Source organism: Symphalangus syndactylus, chromosome X, assembly GCF_028878055.3.
Source record: "Symphalangus syndactylus isolate Jambi chromosome X, NHGRI_mSymSyn1-v2.1_pri, whole genome shotgun sequence".
NCBI classification, from domain to species: domain Eukaryota; kingdom Metazoa; phylum Chordata; class Mammalia; order Primates; family Hylobatidae; genus Symphalangus; species Symphalangus syndactylus.
In genome coordinates this window covers 23,782,712-23,800,298 of record NC_072447.2, presented here as the reverse complement: position 1 = coordinate 23,800,298, position 17,587 = coordinate 23,782,712, and the positions used below count along the sequence as shown (strand labels likewise).

At 46.5% G+C, this 17,587-nt stretch overlaps 2 protein-coding genes across 5 annotated transcripts in view; one reads left to right on the top strand and one right to left on the bottom strand.

The window, feature by feature from the left end:
• The window catches only part of GPR143 (G protein-coupled receptor 143), a 42,030-nt gene extending 35,810 nt beyond the window's left edge, over positions 1-6,220 (top strand). Inside the window, exon 9 of the mRNA XM_055267902.2 lies at positions 5,791-6,220. Coding sequence (XP_055123877.1) covers positions 5,791-5,831 — 41 coding nt within the window. The 3' untranslated portion in view covers positions 5,832-6,220. The remainder of the gene's footprint in view (positions 1-5,790) is intronic.
• A 5,700-nt stretch (positions 6,221-11,920) lies between these two features.
• TBL1X (transducin beta like 1 X-linked) overlaps positions 11,921-17,587 on the bottom strand; it is a 224,046-nt gene continuing 218,379 nt past the window's right edge. For all 4 annotated transcript variants that reach the window (XM_055267745.2, XM_063634955.1, XM_055267747.2 and 1 more), the window contains 2 exons: positions 16,689-16,790; positions 11,921-15,410 (listed from right to left, as the gene is read on the bottom strand). In XM_055267745.2, the coding sequence (XP_055123720.1) occupies positions 15,384-15,410; positions 16,689-16,790 (129 nt within the window). In that variant the 3' untranslated portion in view covers positions 11,921-15,383. The remainder of the gene's footprint in view (positions 15,411-16,688; positions 16,791-17,587) is intronic.

The following is a 17,587-nucleotide window of genomic DNA, read 5'->3' as shown; positions in this document are numbered from 1 at the left end:
AATTCTGGGGAGAATAATTTCCTTTGTGGCACAAATTCTCCCCAGAATTCCAATTTCCCCACTCCTTTCTGTTCTGTTCCACAATTCTCTATCTCTCCCACAATTCCTTCTTTTCCACAGTTCTCGCTCAATTCCCCCACTATTTCCTGTTTCTGATTTTCCATAATTCCTTGCGTCTCCCACAATACGTGAAGTCTCACACAATTCTTTGTGTTTCCCAATTCCTTGTGATTGTCAAAATTCCTCTTATTGCTAACAATTCCCCATTCTCTTCCACAGTTCTCCATTCTCCCCCATAGCTCCCATCTCTTCCCAAATTCACTTTCCCAAATTCACTTTGTCTCCTGTAATTCCTCATTTTCCCCAGAATTCTCATTATTTCCCACAATCATCCTCCCTCATAATCTTTTATCTCTCACAATCGCTTGTTTTTCTCACAATTTCTGTCTCCCTATTGTCCTTTAGATGTTATTTAGCCTTTTCTGTGTGTATACCTGGATTTTAATAACCTACTAAAACAGAGGCCTGTTGGGATATGGAATTTAAAAAATAAAAAAAGCTTTTGAAATATAAATAAAAGTATTCTCTCAGAGCACTTCTTTCAAGACAGCAAACACCCAAAGCCCCAGCCCTTCCCCTTCCCGTGCCTGTTACCTTCTCATAGTTTCAATGGAGCCCTGTTGATTCATTCGAATACTGACAGCAACAAGTGAGTGGGAGAGAGTGCGGTGCTTTGGACCAGTTGGGGCTTGTTTCCACAAGTAAGCTGTAGAGATAAATGTGGGCATATGGAGGACGTTAGGGAAGGCAGGAGTACCTGTGAGGGACAGACCCTTGTCTGGAACAGGAGGAGTCATGCTTCAAACAAGAGCCTTTGGGGCACTCAGTGGCTGCCTTTCAAGGCTGCTTCTTTTCACTGCTTCTGAAAAGCCATCATGTTAGCCTGGACTTCTCTTCCCCTCCATAATTTGCAAACTTTCTAGTAAGCTGTTAGACCAGCCACCTCCCAATGGCAAGGCCCCTTACCTAGCACCATGCATACACAGAATTTTTTCAGCAGCCTATTCTCCAAGTAGCACCCTGAGACACTGCCCAAGAATTGGACATTCTTCCACTCCTCTGCAAAACCCACCCAGCTCAGGTGAAGTCTCAGCTTGGGCTCTGGGAGATCAGCTTTCCCCTCAGTGGTCTGCTGTTACCTTCCCCTCTCCCTAAAAGTAACACCTGGTGTCTTCATCAACTGTAGTTGCTATGAGGGTGTGGAAGAGAACATACCCTAGGGCCTTGGACTTTGTTGAGCTGGCCAGATCAAGTTTAACACCTCGAAGTGGAGTTGGGCCAGGTGTCATGTTTTCTGTGGTTCATGCTCAGTGCCTGCTGGTTGGGGTTTCAGTTCTAGGACTTCAAAGTTTTCAGGGGATCTGAGAAAGGCAGTTGAGGGCACAAGGAACATCCAATATACAGTCATGCATCACTTAACGATGAGGATAAATTCTGAGAAATGCATGTTAGGCAATTTCATTGCTGTGTGAACACCATAGAGTTCACTTAAACAAACCTAGAGGGTATACCCAACTACACACCTGGGCTAGATGGTACAGCCTCTTGCTCCTAAGCTACAAACCTGTAAGGCATGTTACTGCACTGAATACTGTAGGCAACTGTAGCACAGTAATACTTGTATATATAAACATGGCTAAATATAGAAAAGGTACAGTAAAAATGCAGTATTCTAATCTTATGGGACCACTGTCATATATGTGGAATGTTGTTGACCAAAAGGTTATTATGTGATGCATGGCTGTATGTCCAAATCTCAGATCTGCATAGGGCTGAGAGAATCCAAACAACCTGCCTGGACTTGCAAGGCTCATTAAAGGGAGCCACGAGGAAGGGGGTTGGCCCTTGGGTACCATGTCACTGGGACATGCATTTCCTGCAGGGACATTAGATCTTCACAGATTTTGCAACAATTGGGAATTAGTCAACATCTTCCAACAGCCTGGTTGAATTACCTTCTCAGAGACTTGCTCAGCCAGCACGTTCCCTGCTCACAGAGACCTTTAAGACCAACAGAGAAAACCCTTGGAAATTCGAGGCTGCTGGAAAGCACTCATCGAACTGAGCACAGGCAGGCTGAACTGGGGCAGCTCCCTCCCAGCAGAATTTGCTTCAAGAAAGTTGTCATGCGTAAATATTCTCTTCCATGGAGCCCTAGGGAGAGGATGAAAGCACTAGAAATTCTTCAAAGCCACAGGACCCAGAACATGTCCCAAAGTGTGAGGTCATGGGGCAGTGTCCTCAGTCCAGACCTTGATCACAAGCCATCATGTGACATCCCAGCCCAGAGTCTATTTGAAAAGAACCACAGAAATCACAAATGAGTTCCCATGAATCCAGATGTCCTCATAAACAGTGTGTGACCCTGTTAGAATCAAGTCTTTTTGAAGTGCCACCAGCCCCCTTCCAGCAAGAATGTTGCTCCGGAACTGGAAGGCTCCTTTAGAAGTTTTCCCAGCTGGTGTCTGGGCTCCAGAAAAAGCAGGTTCACCACACTAACAAAACCACCCTCTCCACCATCCTTGTTTCTCCACTCAGACTCTCCTCAGGATCTGGCTGGGCGATCTACGGCCAGATCCATCCTCCCCACATCCTTGAATCCCTTTACCTGCCCTTCAAGCAGCTCATCACACTTGATCTGAGTTATTCAGACCAAGATTATCCAGGTCTCATCTTAATCCAAACATGGGAGGAAGATCTGAGTGCCGTGTCCTCCCACAGCCCACAGTGCTTGTGTGTGTGTGTGTGGGCATGTGTTGGGCAGACACCACAATATTGCACTTGCCTTTTTTTTGAGGTGGGATCTCACTCTGTTGCCCAGGCTGGAGTGCAGTGGCATGATCACGGCTCACTGCAGCTTCAAACTCCTGGGCTTAAGAGATCCATCTCAGCCTCCCAAGTAGCTGGGACCACAGGCACATGCAATCGTGCCTTTTTTTTTTTTTTTTTTAAGAGATAGGGTCTGTGTTGCCCAGGGTGGTCTCACACTCAAGCAATCCTCCTGACTTGGCCTCCCAAAGTGCTAGGGTTACAGCCGGAGCCATCGTGCCCAGCCCACACTTGCCTTCTTGGTAATATTGTCGTCTCTTGCTGTAGCTCAGGCTTCCCTTTCCAAGCACATCTCTCCTGATGTCACAATTTCTCACTTCCTCTTTTCTATATAACTCTATTTTTTTTTTGTTCCTTAACATGTCCTCTCAAACTCTGCATGTATCTCTTTTAAAATTGTGCTTGTTCCTGCCCTTTTCTTTCTACTCATGTCTTAATGAGTGCTCCAAGGTACTAGTGCTGCATCCCGTTGCTGTCAAGGCACCTACATGACTGTACTGACCCATTCCCCATGTTTATTGGGCACCCTCTATATGCCAGGTGTTGTCTGGGGCATTAGGTACACTATGGTGACTAAGACACATTCCCTGTCCACTGAGACTCTCCACTCTAGTGGCAGAGACAGAATGAAAAACACAAATAATGACATCGTATTCCAGCCAGGTAGTGGGATGTGCCATGAAGAAAAATCAGGGAGGAGGTAGGGGCATGGTTTTCAAGAGGGTGTCCTGAAAGTCTTCCTGAGCATGACATAATATTAGAATTGAGACCTTAATGAAGTGTAGGAGCCATGAGAAAATCAGAAGAGCTTTACAGGCAGAAAAAGAGAGGTGCCAATGCCCTGTGGCAGGACCAAGCCTGGAGTGAGAGGGAGAGAGGCAGTGTGTTTAAGGGTGTGAGGGAGCTGAGAGGGACACAGAGTAAGCTGCAATTGTCAGCAAGGCCCATGGGTGGAGGGCTTTGGAGGCTTTTTGGAGTGCAGTCACTTGCCCCATCTGTTGTTAGGAAGGTCACCCTCCGTTGTGTCTTCCACCTGTGTATTCCCCATGTAAAGCCCATAACCTGTGTTGTGGCTGGAGCAAGTACTCCAGGATATCTGGGGATTGGAAGAATAATTCTGACATTGGTTCCGAAGGGTCTCACAGATTCTGAAGGAAGATGTGTTGCTGGAATTGATGCAGGATTTTATTCTCGGTCACTTTGTAAGCTGGGGACCTCTGGCTGGTGATGCCCTGCCCAGGCCTCACTTGGCCATGCTACCTGTTGCAGGAGATGGCCTGCCCACCCGGCTCGCCTGGGCCAAGTCTGGCTTGTGCAACAGTTCCCAAGTTCTTGTCCCATGCCCAAGAAGAATGAGGATGCACTGACTATAGAAGAGTGAGCAAGGCAGGGAGTTTTGAGTGATGAAACTGCTTTCAGCAGAAAGGGGATGCAGGGGTGGTCCCCCTACCAGGAGGTGGGAAAGTTTCCCTAATATGGCTGAGTCCGGGGCTTTTATGGGCTCAGAATCGGGGAGGGGCAGACCTTAGGTAGTACTGGAAAAGGCAATGTTCGATTGGTTAAAAGGCATTACTCAGAAAGAATCAATTGAGAAAGGGCAGGAACAGAAGTTCTCCCTTTGGGTTGTAGGTTTCATCTGGGACCAGCAGTCCAGTCTTTCAGCCTTCAGGCTGTTTTTGGCTTGAAGGTGGGGTTGAAACCCCAAACCGGGGACCCGCCCCTATCTGCCTAGGCATTTGGCTGCCTCCTGTCACTATCAGAATGATGACTGACATCCAGGATTACTCTTTCGATGGGAGTGATATTAACTTTCATACTGCCGATTGCTGCCTACGTTTTTCTCCCTCTTTGTATTGTGTCTGCTTTTTGTAAATCTTGTCACATTCTGGAAGGAGTACAGGAGAAAGGGGAAAATTGATTAATAAAGAAAACAGGACCAAAGGAAGTAACAATGAAATCAAAAGAAAGCCAGGTAGAATTAGCCCCACATAGTTAAAATGGATTAGTAGTTTGGCTTTGGGCTTTCTAAATGGGGAGTAAAGAGAAAAATGTGAGCAGTTACAAGATTCTTCACGATTTAAAAGAAAACATTGCACATGGAAGCAAACTGCCCTGAAATCCAGGCCTGAGAAAAATGTCTCCAGCGATTTCTCATGAAGGGAATGCTGAGCATATTTGGACAAATATATTCTGGTATTTACAAAAATATCATTCATCACTTTATCATCTTATCTAGGGTCACAATCAGAACAAATGAGCCCAATTTGATAGAGTTACCAGGCATGTACTGCTGTGTATTTAGTTGGGCACTGAGAGATGAGTTTTCCATGAGTAGAGTTAGATGCTGACAGGGAGGAGCTACTTGCTAAAACCATATGGCATCGTCCATGAAAAGACAATTGGGAGGTGGCGTAGTTTTACAGAGTGGTGGTCTCCCTCCCTTTGGGCACTTCCTAGAATTGAGTGTAGGTAGCCAGGCAACCATAGGGTCCCTGTTGTGTGAGTTACCATCCTCAGTAGAAGCTGCACCAGTGGTCACAAGAGTGTGCTCTGCTCCTATATCAGACAGCATGTGTCCTGGGGCTCTGAAACCTTCTTAAACCAACAGTTGTGTCACCTGCAGCATCTGTGCCACAGTCACCTATCAACTGGCCTAGATGATTCTGTAGGGCTTGTTTCATCCGTTCTAATGATTTAATAAAATGTAGATGGAAAGTTGATGTAGGTTTCCACCCCTTCCACCTTTTTTTTTTTTTTTTGCAGATGAGATGAATGCTAGGACTTTGACCAAAGTTGGTACACGAAAATCTCCATGCACTGAATACTGAGCATTTTCTGAAGCTGATGACAAACCTGCTAGGACGCAGACACAGTCACAGTCTTTTGTCTTTTCCTCTCCAGGTTCTGATGCCAGCACAATTGAAATTCACACTGCCAAGTGAATCCTGCAACAAAAATGAGGGTGACCCTGCTCTCCCAACCCATGGAGACCTATGAAGGGGATGTGCTGGGGGTCCAGACCCCATATTCCTCAGACTCTACAATTCTTGTTCTTTAGAACTGTGTTCTCACCTTCCCATCACTGCACTGTCAAAGAGTAACAGCCCCCAGACCTTGCTCTTATCACCAGTTAGAGCTTCTTCCCAAAGAGCCTTTAGGATAGGAGAAATGATTCATGCACATGCGTGTGGGAATGGAAGAGCCCCCTCCAGACCACTCTACAGCTTCTCTAGCCTTAGTTGCCACTAGGAAGTTTTCTGAGGCTGGCTGTAAAGTAAGTGTAAGGTCCACGTCCTTGGAAAAGTAGTTAAATAAAAGAGTTATGACTGAACTCTCAGCCTGACTTGGATTCTGTCTTAACACTTCTAGCAAAAGAAAATATATGTACAGTTATGCATTGCTTAATGATGGGGATGAGTTCTGAGAAGTATATCGTTAGGTGATATCACCGTTGTGTGACTATCATAGAGCATAGTTACACAAACCTAGATGGTACAGGCTACAGCACACTTATGCTATATGGTAGAGCCTATGGATCCTATGCTACAAACCTGAACAGCATGTGACTGTACCAAATACTGTAGACAACTGTAACACAGTGGTATTTGTGTATCTAAACATACCTAAACATAGAAAAGGTGCAGTAAAGATGTGATTTCTAGAGGAAATGCTCTTGACTAAGCTTATGGATGATGCCAAACAGCAGCAAGGTAGAGATGCAGCAGGATGAATAGGGAACCAGGGCCCCGTGGAGCAGCAGCACAGCCTGGCCTCCTAACACAAACTAGGGGGCAGAGAAGGCAGCATGACTTTGCTCACGAATTTAGCTTCATGCTGCGTTGAGTAATGACATAGTCTAAGGAATACTTGGAATCTGACTAATGCCCATATTTCCATCAGTTAAGATATATGAGGGAACTTCAAAAAGTTCATTGAAAAATGAAATGAAAAGATAAAAATAAAAAACAGAAACGCTGTTTCTCAACATAGGCTCCATCAAGGTCAAGATACTTTGTAAGTGATGACACCAGCCATGTAGTTCATCCCTAAAGAACCGAGGGTCCTGGGAATTTAACCATGTCAGTGCAGTCTTTTTTACACTATTAACTGAAGAAAATTGGGTGCCCTTTAAAGATTAGGAAAGAAAAATAAGTCAGAAGGAGGCAAATCAGGACTGTAAGGTAGATGTCTAATGATTTCCCACCGAAACTCTTGCAGAATTGCCCTTGTTTGATGAGAGGAATGAGCAGAAGCATTGCTGTGGTGGAGGACTCCCTGGCAAAGCTTTCCAGGACATTTTTCTGCTAAAGCTTTGGCTAATTTTCTCAAAACATTCTCATAATAAGCAGATGTTACTCTTCTTTGGCCCTCCAGAAAGTCAACAAGCAAAATGCCTTGAGCATCCTGAAAAACTTGTTGCTCTGACCTCTGGTCTTGGCCAGTCTGCTTTGCTTTGACTGGACTACTTTTGCCTCCTGGTAGTCATTGCTTTGATTGTGCTTTGTCTTCAGGATGGTAACGGGAAATCCATGCTTCATCTCCTGTTACAATTCTTCAAAGAAATGCTTCAGGATCTTGATCCCATTTGGTTAAAATTTCCATCAAAAGCTCAGCTCTTGTCTGCAGCTGACCTGGGTGCAACAGCTTCGGCACCCATAGAGTGCAAAGTTTGCTCAATTTTAATGTTTCAGTCAGAATTGTGTAAGCTTAACCAGTTGAGATGTCTATGGTGTTGGCTATTGTCTGTACTGTTAATTGCTGGTCCTCTTCAGTTAGGGCATGAACAAGATAAATTTTTTCATCACAACTTGATGTGGATGGTTTGCCATGGTGGGCTTCATCTTCAACATCATCTCATCCATTCTTAAAATGAGTTATCCACCATTTGTAAACCGATTTCTTTAGGACACTGTGCCCATAAACTATTCACCAAGCATCAATGATTTCACCGTTTGTCCACTCAAACTTCACCACAAATTTGATGCTTGTTCTTCTTTCAGTTTTAATAATTTATGTTGCTCTGATAGAGGCTCTTTTCAGGCTGATACCTTATCATTCTTAGTGCCTCAAACTAGATCCTGTTAAGAGAGGTTATAACAAATTAGTATGAATCTATTTTGATGCAAAACGTTTTTGAAATCCATGTATAGTTTTTCCGTAATATGTATGTCCATGAACTTTTTGAAACTTTTTTTTTTCCTCCCCAAAATGTTGCAGCATGCAGGGGGATTACAATCCACCAGCATGTATATAGAAAAGCAAGACACACTATTTTCTCAGGACACTGCAGACAGCTCTGCCATGTGACACCTCCCTTCATATCAAGATTAGGACTCCTTTTCTTCTAGAAGAGTCCAGCAAGGTTCTCCATTTGCACGTCTGGAGTCACAAGGCTGCAGATGGATTGTGAACACACCATGAGGTAGTGTCTGCCCAGGGCTGTCCTACCTCTCTGGATAACCATTGTTTCACCTTCCCAGGGTGAGCCTGGGCTAGGCCACACTGATGTTGATCAAAGGTATCAAGGAGATGTGAAGTTTTAGATTTTCTAGGGGAATCTGCATCCTTCATCTCAGTAGCGCCATTCTGTCTGCCCTCTCCCTCAGGATCAGAAACCCTTCCTCTGTTTGAAGATCCCCTCTTACCTCATGAGGCAGTTCCACCACCCCATTCAAAAACCAAAGAGGCCAGCTGCTGGCTTTTGCATCCTCCCTTGCAGCTAGAGCAAGGCACGTGACCTGGCAGAGCCAATCAGGCATGTCTTATGTTAGAAGCTTGTGCCTCAGGGAATGGGCTGCAGAGAAACACTTCTGAAGCCTTGGCAGCAGGCAGGCCCACTTTGGCAGGTAGCACTGGGTTTGCCTCCAGGGCCAGTCCAGCATCCAGTGTCGGGGTGTGGGCAGCACCCAGTTCCATCTCTGTCATCTTCATGAGCCTAGTCCTGCAGCCTGCTCTTGACTGTTCCTGTCTGTTTGGCCTCTGAGCCCAGTTCTCCAGTTTCTTAAAGCTGCCCAATATCTGGCTCATTCATTCCTTTGGGCTTACATTAGCAAGAGTCAGGTTCTGAAGCTTTCAAACAAGAACCCTGAGATCTGAGTATCCAGCCAAGATAAGGACTCCCAGACGGGGCACCAAGCATCACCAGCTGATACTCATGCATATGTCTTTAACCTGGTGAGCTGAGCTGAGAGAGAGAGTGAGGCATTGGGCCAGGCCTAGGTACTGGGGACAGAAACATTATCATCAGGATGTGTATTAAGGCAACCTAGGGAATGAGGAGACAACTGAGCAAACAAATGATGAACTGAGATGATGGCCTGCCTTGGTTCTGAGTGACTTCCTCATAAGGCTGGTTACTGCAGGGGATGTGCTTGTCCTGTTACCGTTTAAAGATGGCAGGTACTCAAGTACCTTGGGGTGCTACAGGAATGATCCAGTGGAGAGAAAGCAGTGATGATGATGGAAGGAAAGTTCTTGAAGAAGTGAGAAGGATCTGGGATCTACAGCCAGGAGTTTGGGTTGGCCTGTGAAAAGGAGGCAATAACAGAGGTGTAGCTGGGAGCATAGTTTGGGTGGAAAGGGGAGACTGTTCCCATCAGATAGCTTTCACTTGATTTTAATTTACTGGCCAGTTTATCAATCCCACCATCAATTTTTTTTAAGAGACAGGGTCAACGGGGCATGGTGGCTCACACTTTTAATCTTAGTACTTTGAGAGGCCAAGGTGGGTGGATCACTTGAGGCCAGGAGTTCAAGACCAGCCTGGCCAACATGGCAAAAAACCATCTCTACTAAACATACAAAAATTAGCTGGGCATGGTGGCGCACACCTATATCCAAAGCTACTCGGGAGGCTGAGACACGAGAATTGCTTGAGCCTGGGAGGCAGAGGCTACAGTGAACCAGGATAGCACCACTGCAGTCTGCCCTCAGTGACAGAGCAAGACCCTGTCTCAAAATAAATAAATAAATAAATAAATAAATAAATAAATAAATAAATAAAAAGGAGACAGGGTCTTGCTGTGTCACTCAGGCTGGAGTGCAGTGGCGCCATCATGTTCGTTGCAGCCTCAATTTTCTGGGCTCAAGCGATCTTCAGCCTCCCAAGTAGCTGAGACCACAGGCACTCACCACCATGCCCAGCTAATTTTTATGTAGAGATGGAGGTCTCACGATGTTGCTCAGGGTAAAAAACTTTTTAGTAGCCTACTAATTTCCCCCATTTCACAGTAAGATATCATCACGTGCAGGTGTGTTGTTACGGAAGCACGCACACACCCAGCTGTTTCCCGCAGTGTCTCAGGATAAGTACCTTTTGCATGAGGGTAACTCTGTTCCTAACCAAAGCCTCCATTCTCCAGAGCATTTGCTTCACATTCTAGCTGAAGGCTGGTCCTACAGATAACATCCTCCCTCCCCGAACCCACTGTTCCTTCTCTATTCTCCAGATGGAATTTCTTGCCTTACTTACCATGCTGTGGGTGAGACACTTCAGAGACAAAGGACCCAGACTAGACAAAAACTGGCTCAGTCATCTTTTTTAAGGGCATAAATCTGTTCTCCACCCCCTCCTACCCTTTTCCTGGACTTCACAAGGGACTTCCAGGTTTCCACCAGACAGCCATCATCAACAGCCAGCTTCCAGAGAGAACTCGTGCACAGAGAGCTTTCTGTGAACATGAAGAATGTTCTGATATCCTTTTGAAACAGCACCAAGATGGGGCAATTAAAAAAAACAGTGAGATCTCTGTTTAGTGAGTTGAAACTTAGATTCCTAAAATAAAGGAGGAGCTTCAATGGACAGGGGGAAACCTTTTGAGACTCAGTGTGGGGAAGGGTTCCATCCATCTGAAGATTTAAGTTATATAAATTCTGGCAGTCGTGGTCCCAATCAAGTTTCCTCTATATCACAAAGAAGCCCACTTAGAGCTAGTCATACGTCAACGGCATTCTTAGGGGAGCCACCAAAGCCACCTGCCACACATGCATTTATCCTGGGAACTCTGCCGCATGCTTTGTGGTCTGCCCACTGTTTCCATGCGGTTCTTCCCGAGGTGTCCCAGGGTTCTGCAGTACCCCTCAGGGTGCCCCAAATCCACCACCTGGCAACACACTTGCTCCACTTGGCAGAAGCTAAAGACAAAAATGAAAATGAGCAGGTGAACCCCAGAAAACACCGGGAGATAGGATAGGTTTTTCTCTAAAGGTGACAACTGCTCATATAATATTCAGTCTTCAGTTGGCAATTCAAGACCTGAATTTAGGATTTGGTCCCTGCAAAAGTCTGGATCATCAGTGAAGGTCACAGGCACACTTGATCCTTCCCAGGGAATCACCACAGAAGCCTCTAGGCCCCTAGCCATCTGCTTTGTCCTAGTGCAGAACAAGCAGGATTAGAGGGAAATGACACCGTGACTTCGTCTGGGACTCATCTGCAAAGTGAAACCTTAGACTAAGAGTAAGGCCATCTCTTCGCCTCTCGGAATCTACAGCTGCCTCCTTCACAGAATGCGGATAGCAATATCCATTCCCTAATTACATTATTTAACAGCCACCTATTAATTAAAGCAGCATAAATGAAGACATGCACAGAGCAAACGTCAATAAATGTCTGCCACATGTTGGTTTGCACCATGCAGACGTCCATGTCCAAAGTCACCCCATCCTGTTAGGTTCTGCAAATTACTCAGGGGTAATTCGGGAACTCAAACTCCCCGTCAACCAATCCGCTGATGAGAAAACACTCATTTACTTTGTCTTTTTCCAACAGCCAGCCTGAAATAAAAGAATGAAAAGGAAACACACTAAAAAGCATGCTCCCTGGACAGAACCACCTTTCAGAACAGCAGGCGGCTGCTGTGACTGCCACGTCACTGCGTTCTGCCCCCAGCTCCCTATCTCACACAGCAATCCTAAACAGAGGCACTCAAGGTACTTCCTTCTGGAGAAAATACAGAGCTCTGTCTTCAGTCATGCAGTCAACGTGGGCCCAAGAGTTCCAGAGCGAGAGGAAGAAAGCACACCCACCAAGTTCTCTAATATCAAAATAGAGCAATTTATTCAAGACACTGAATATGATCTGTTGATTCTCTCTTGAAACAAATGAGCTACAACACACAAGGTGATTTTTTTTTCTTCAAAGAGCGTGAGGGTGAGTACAGGTGGCGGGGGGAATGAAACGGCGGTCAATGGCATCTGAACAGAATTGGAAAAATGCCAATAGAGAACACGTCTGGCTGTACGTCTGACACAGACAATAAAAACTGCACAAGCCAGAATGCAAAACTTCAGTGAGTGGCGGAAGGAACATTTCTGCATTTGACAAGAAACATAAGCTTTTTTTCTTTTTTTTTTTTTTAATGGCGGAACAAAAGGTTAAAAAAGAGAAAAGCAACAAGAACACAGCAGACCCTTACATTTGACAAAGTGCACTTCACTTGGCTCCATGATCTATTTCTTAGAAAGACTAAACAAAAGTCAAGTCCTACGGTGTCGCGAGGGGTCAGAGGGTTTCACCCTGTAACGTCCGGCCCTTTTGGTCCCCCTTGGGGCAGCATCCCTTTCCCAGGTGTGTGCTGGACCTGACTCTCGGTCACTGTGAACCCAACTAAAGACTCTAAGAAGGTCTGTCATGCTATGTCTGCTTTCAAGGTCACGTTTGGTCACTAAGACTTAGGCATTCCTCACCATGTTTTAAGAGCTGTAAACAACGTTGAACAATAACATTCCACGGGCCATTTCTTGATTACAGGGATGACTCTACCAACACTGCAGCAGCAGAGAGGGTGAGTAGTGGTGTGCAAATGCTGGAGGCTCCGAAAACGGCTGTCCGTGGTGTCGTCCTGCTGAGAACGGGGATGGATATGAAGGGTGCTAGCTGCATCTCGCGTTTGGTTTTGCTTGCGGCTGCCGGCTGGGGAAGCCAGGGATGGAGCCTGGGGTCCGAGGCCTCCCAGCCCAGGTTTCTACCTAACAATTCTGATGTGGTTCACATTCATCAAGACTAAAGCCATCCCTCAAGAGAGACCCCGGCTACCGACATTCATGTGAAGATTGTCTAGTGAATCGCTTGCGACACATCCCACCATCAGCATCCCACGGTAGTTACTGGTTTGCCAAGCACAAGCCATGTCCTAACGGCAGGCTGGCCTTTGACAGCAGATGCTCTGCAGAGATGAGTGCATTTTTATTTGGGTGGGGTAGAGATGGTGTCTTTTGGACCCCAACAAACTGTACTCTAAACTTAACAGAGTCTTTGGGATGGGAAATCATCACCTCATCCGGGGACACTGGCTATCTTCAAAGATGGGTGTGGCGACTCCACATCACTGTGACCTTCTTTGCTAAGTGTTTCGGAAACAGAGCCCGAATAAGATACTCATTTCAGAACCAGAGCACTTTTTGGTCTTCTGGGACATGAACAATTCACATACCCAAGTGGAGGCCAATCAACGATCTGAGAATGGTCAACGCACCCTGGCTTTTGGAGGCGGTCCTGGCACATTCCAAGTTCCAGAGGAAGCCCTGACCCTTCCCTGACGGCTGGGTTTTGGCTCCACAGATGAATGCCACCTTCACAATGACACCGTCTCGCTGCTGGAACACACACCAGATTGCACCCTACCCACTGCTGGTGACACAGCAGCCCCCACGGGCCGGGCCAACTTCCTCAGCCCTTCTGCCCACAGGAAAACCAATGGGAGAAGAGGTCCTTATCCTTTGGCCTTTTCCCCCTTGTTAATGAAAAAAAGAAGTCAGTGTCAGGTTATGACAGCAAGCAGATGAAGGTCACCAGATTCACTGAAATGAAGCTCTTCTAGGAACACAAAGCCTTGTTTAATTTTTTAAAAACAGCAAAAAGATTATTTAGAAAAGATCTTTCTCCTAGTCTTCTGTGAGAGAAAGAAATTATAAAGATGGCAGAAATTATTAGCGACGTTCTACCTCTATAATTCACGTTCAGGACTGAAAATCTTCCTTCTGCATTCATTTCTGTCAGCGTTAGACTAAGTGACATGCGGGAGCCTCTATGTCAGCTCTGCAAGGACTCGCCAAGCCTGCTCATCGGTCGTTATACGGTTGTGGGAAAGACGTAGTCAACACGCCTAATCCAGCCGAGCTGTCAGTTTCGACGGCTTCTGCAGTACCCTATGGTTCTGCCAATGCTCCCTTGAGGCCAGAGGGCACGTGGCTCTTCGCTGCTTTCCTGCTGGCTGCCAAGGTGCGTACACACCAAAAGATGCGAGGTTCTTCTCCCAGCCGGCGTGGATGGGACCTCCCTCACTGGCTGCAGAGCAATCTCACTGCTGACCCCTAAGACTGACCCTTGTCCAGCCAGAGTTTTCCTGACCACCTTTCCTGAGGCTGAGGGGAAAGCCAGGGGCTCCCTCAGGCCCTGCCTGTGGCTTCTTCAGTTCTTTTTAAAACATGAATCACACAAAGCTCTCTATGTCTGATGGCCATTTTAAGATTTTAAAATTGTTTTAACATAAAAATATTTTTTTTTTCCAAAAATACTCCAGGCTCTTTCTCTTATAAGTCATTTTTTTTCTCCTGTAAAAAGCCCCCCTGCCCTGCCTTCTTACATAAAGCACTTACTATGTGCCAAAGTGCCCTTGAGACCTAAGATCTGAAGCAACTATGAGAAAGGTACAGAGGGAGGGAGGGAGAGAGAGCACGCCAGTGAGAAAGCGAGCGCAAGGGGAGGAGAGGGTGGGAGAGGGCGGAAGGGGAAAAGCTGTCCATGGGAGATTGTGTCTTCATGTCCACGGGGCTGCATCTCTTGAGGGTGCACTGAAAAAGCCGAGCTCACCAGAGAGAGTGGAAAGGCAGGGGGAGGGGCAGGGAGCAACAGAGGGAAGAGACAACAAGCCCAAGACAGCTTCCATCTCAGACAGAAGGCCCCCAGAAGACAGAATTCCAGCCGATAGAAAAACCACCCCACGAACAAAGAAGATTCTAGGAAATAGAAAGTGTTGGGATTACAAAGTTGCGCATTTCATCGGTACAAACTGGTCTTTGAACATCCTTTGTGAGAGCAACTGTAGTGTCCAAATTGTTAGGGAAAACAAAAAAAAAAAACCCCAAGGAGGAGGGTTTTCCCCCCTTCCCTGTTTGGTTTATCACAGCATTTTGCTTTTTTTTGGCACAGCTTTTTACATTTCTTTCCATTCAGCCATCACAGAGCCTGTTCCGGGTGGAAACCAATCCACACGCCTCGAGCTGGTGACTTCCTCCTTCCCAGACTGAATGTCCTCAGTGGAAACCATTCTATCCCCGTTTGATATGATTTGCTTTTGTTTTTGCTTGCCTTTTAAACACTTCTTGATGAAGATTACGAAAACATATAGACTCCTGCGGCCAGAGACGAGTTGGTTTCAGAGCACACTCTAACGCAAGTCAAGTTCCTACGGTTTTGGAGAATAGAGCTGCAACCCCTACACATTCACGGCTGGTCATTAGAATTCTTTTGTTTTTTCGATGATATTTTGTGGCTACTTCCGCAGATCCAAAACACACACCTGGAAGGAAAGATAAAGCACTTGTCATCTTGAGAGACAACACATCTTGAGAGACAATATCTTGAGAGACATCTGAAGATGCCTTTAGAGTGAGAAGTCGGCAAGCTCCGGCCCCTACGCCCAATCCAGCCCTCCCTCGATGTTTGTCAGTAAAGTTTATTGGAACATCGTCATGAAGGGTCAGAGAAGCTCTCATAACAGACTGGCATCTGGACATCGGACCGAGCAAACTGAAGCAAACAGCACAGAGCAGAGAGGCCAGGTTAAGGGTAATGATAGGAATTAACAGAGTGGCAGAGGTCCCAGAAGGGCCACCTGCAATCGTGGGGCAGATGACAAGACGAGCCCAAGTACACGGCCTCTGACAACATTTGGGGACTACACTGACACTTGGCCGGTCAGCCAGAATGCCGCTTGCCCCAGAGGTCAGGGCAACCTCAAGTCCTGGGGAAAATAAGAAATCCAGATGCCCCATGGGAAGAGAAGAGGGCCCAGGAGACCTGCAAGATGGCCACCAGAGGCCCGGGCTTCTCAGCCGCAGCATGGGTGACAATTGTGGCCACCCTGTGCACAGTAGGAGGTTTAGCAGCATCCCTAAGCTTCACCCACGAGATGCCAGTGGTATCCCCATCTAAGCACAGTCATGCACCACATAATGACGTTTCCAGCAACAATGCACCGCACAGACCACAGTGGTCCTGTAAGATTATAATCGTATTTCCGCTGAACCTTTTCTATGTTTAGATAGATCCAATGCACAAATGCTTACCATTGTGTTCTAGTTGCCTACAGTAATCAGTATGGTCACCCGCTGTCCAGGTTTGTAGCCTGGGAGCAATAGGCTCTACCACACAGCCTAGGTGTGGGACAGGTATTATCATCTAGGTTTGTGTCAGTCACTCTATGATGTTCAGACAAAGATAAAAGTGCCTAATGATACATTTCCCAAAACGTTCCTGTCGTTAAGCAACACATGACTGTAGTGACAACCTAAAATAGCTCCAGATATTGTCTAATGTCCTCAGAGGTGCAGAATCACCCTGGTTGAGAACCACCAATTTGACTGAGAAAATGTTGACTAGAAGGACACTCTGGAAGGGACAAGGAGAAGGCCATTCCCAGATGTGGTACCAACTCAGATGGGATCCAGCCCAGAAGCTTCCTTTGGCACTGGGCTAGGCCCTTCAGGACACGAACGCTGCACACGCCCTGGAAGCTCACTTAGGCATCAGCTGCCCCCAACACCCCACTCCCCAGCAAACCAGAGGTGTTGCTTACAGAGCCGTCGGACGCGCTGGCGCCCACTTTGTCTCCTCGGGCGTTCCAGCACACCTCGAAGATGCCGCCAGTGCCTCGGTAGCTGTGGACGAGATTTCCACTCTGCAAAGCAAAGCAGCTGTCACTTACAACGCAAGGGGCGCTTGCGACAGATGCAGGTGTGGAATGTGCGCTCCTCCTGCCCTGATGTTTGGTCATGAACATTTTCAAGCATGGTGAAATTTAAGGGCTTTCAGTAAGGACTCTGGGGGCTGTGGAGATGTGTCTCTAGGACTTCCCACCACGAGGAGTGAACCTGATTACTTATGCCTGCAGAATCTGCCACCACATTTGCGTGCATTCTGAGGCTGCACCCAGCTGAGGACTGATGGAGGCAGGAGACCATGGCAGTCATCTGCTGAGACTCACTCATCTGGTGGGTAAGTGGCTCATGGACTCTCCATGAGCACGGCCAAAACTTTCTACAGACCTGTAGGGCCATCCCTGACTCTTCCTACCCTTCCCGTCTCTTTCCCAGGGTCAGACTGGCCTTATGGTCTGAATTCTCCCTTCCCCCTACCTTCCTCCCTGTTTCCATCACAGCTCTTTCCCCCAATAAATCTCTCGCCCATCTAATCCTGTTTTGGCGTCTGTTCCTTGGAGGACCTGAATGAATACAACATAATGAATACCCCCACCCCAGTAGCAATGAAATTTACTGTAATTCATGATTAAATGTAATAATATGCCATGACGTTAAAATGTACGTATTTTTGTTCATTTGAAATAACAAATGCATAATATACATGTAATGGAAAACACCACGGACCATTGGTTTCTGGTTTAAAACAGCATTAACTTGACAAATCTAAGAGGTAGGGGAAGTAGAGTCCTTTGAAAGAGTTGAATAATGCCAGGCG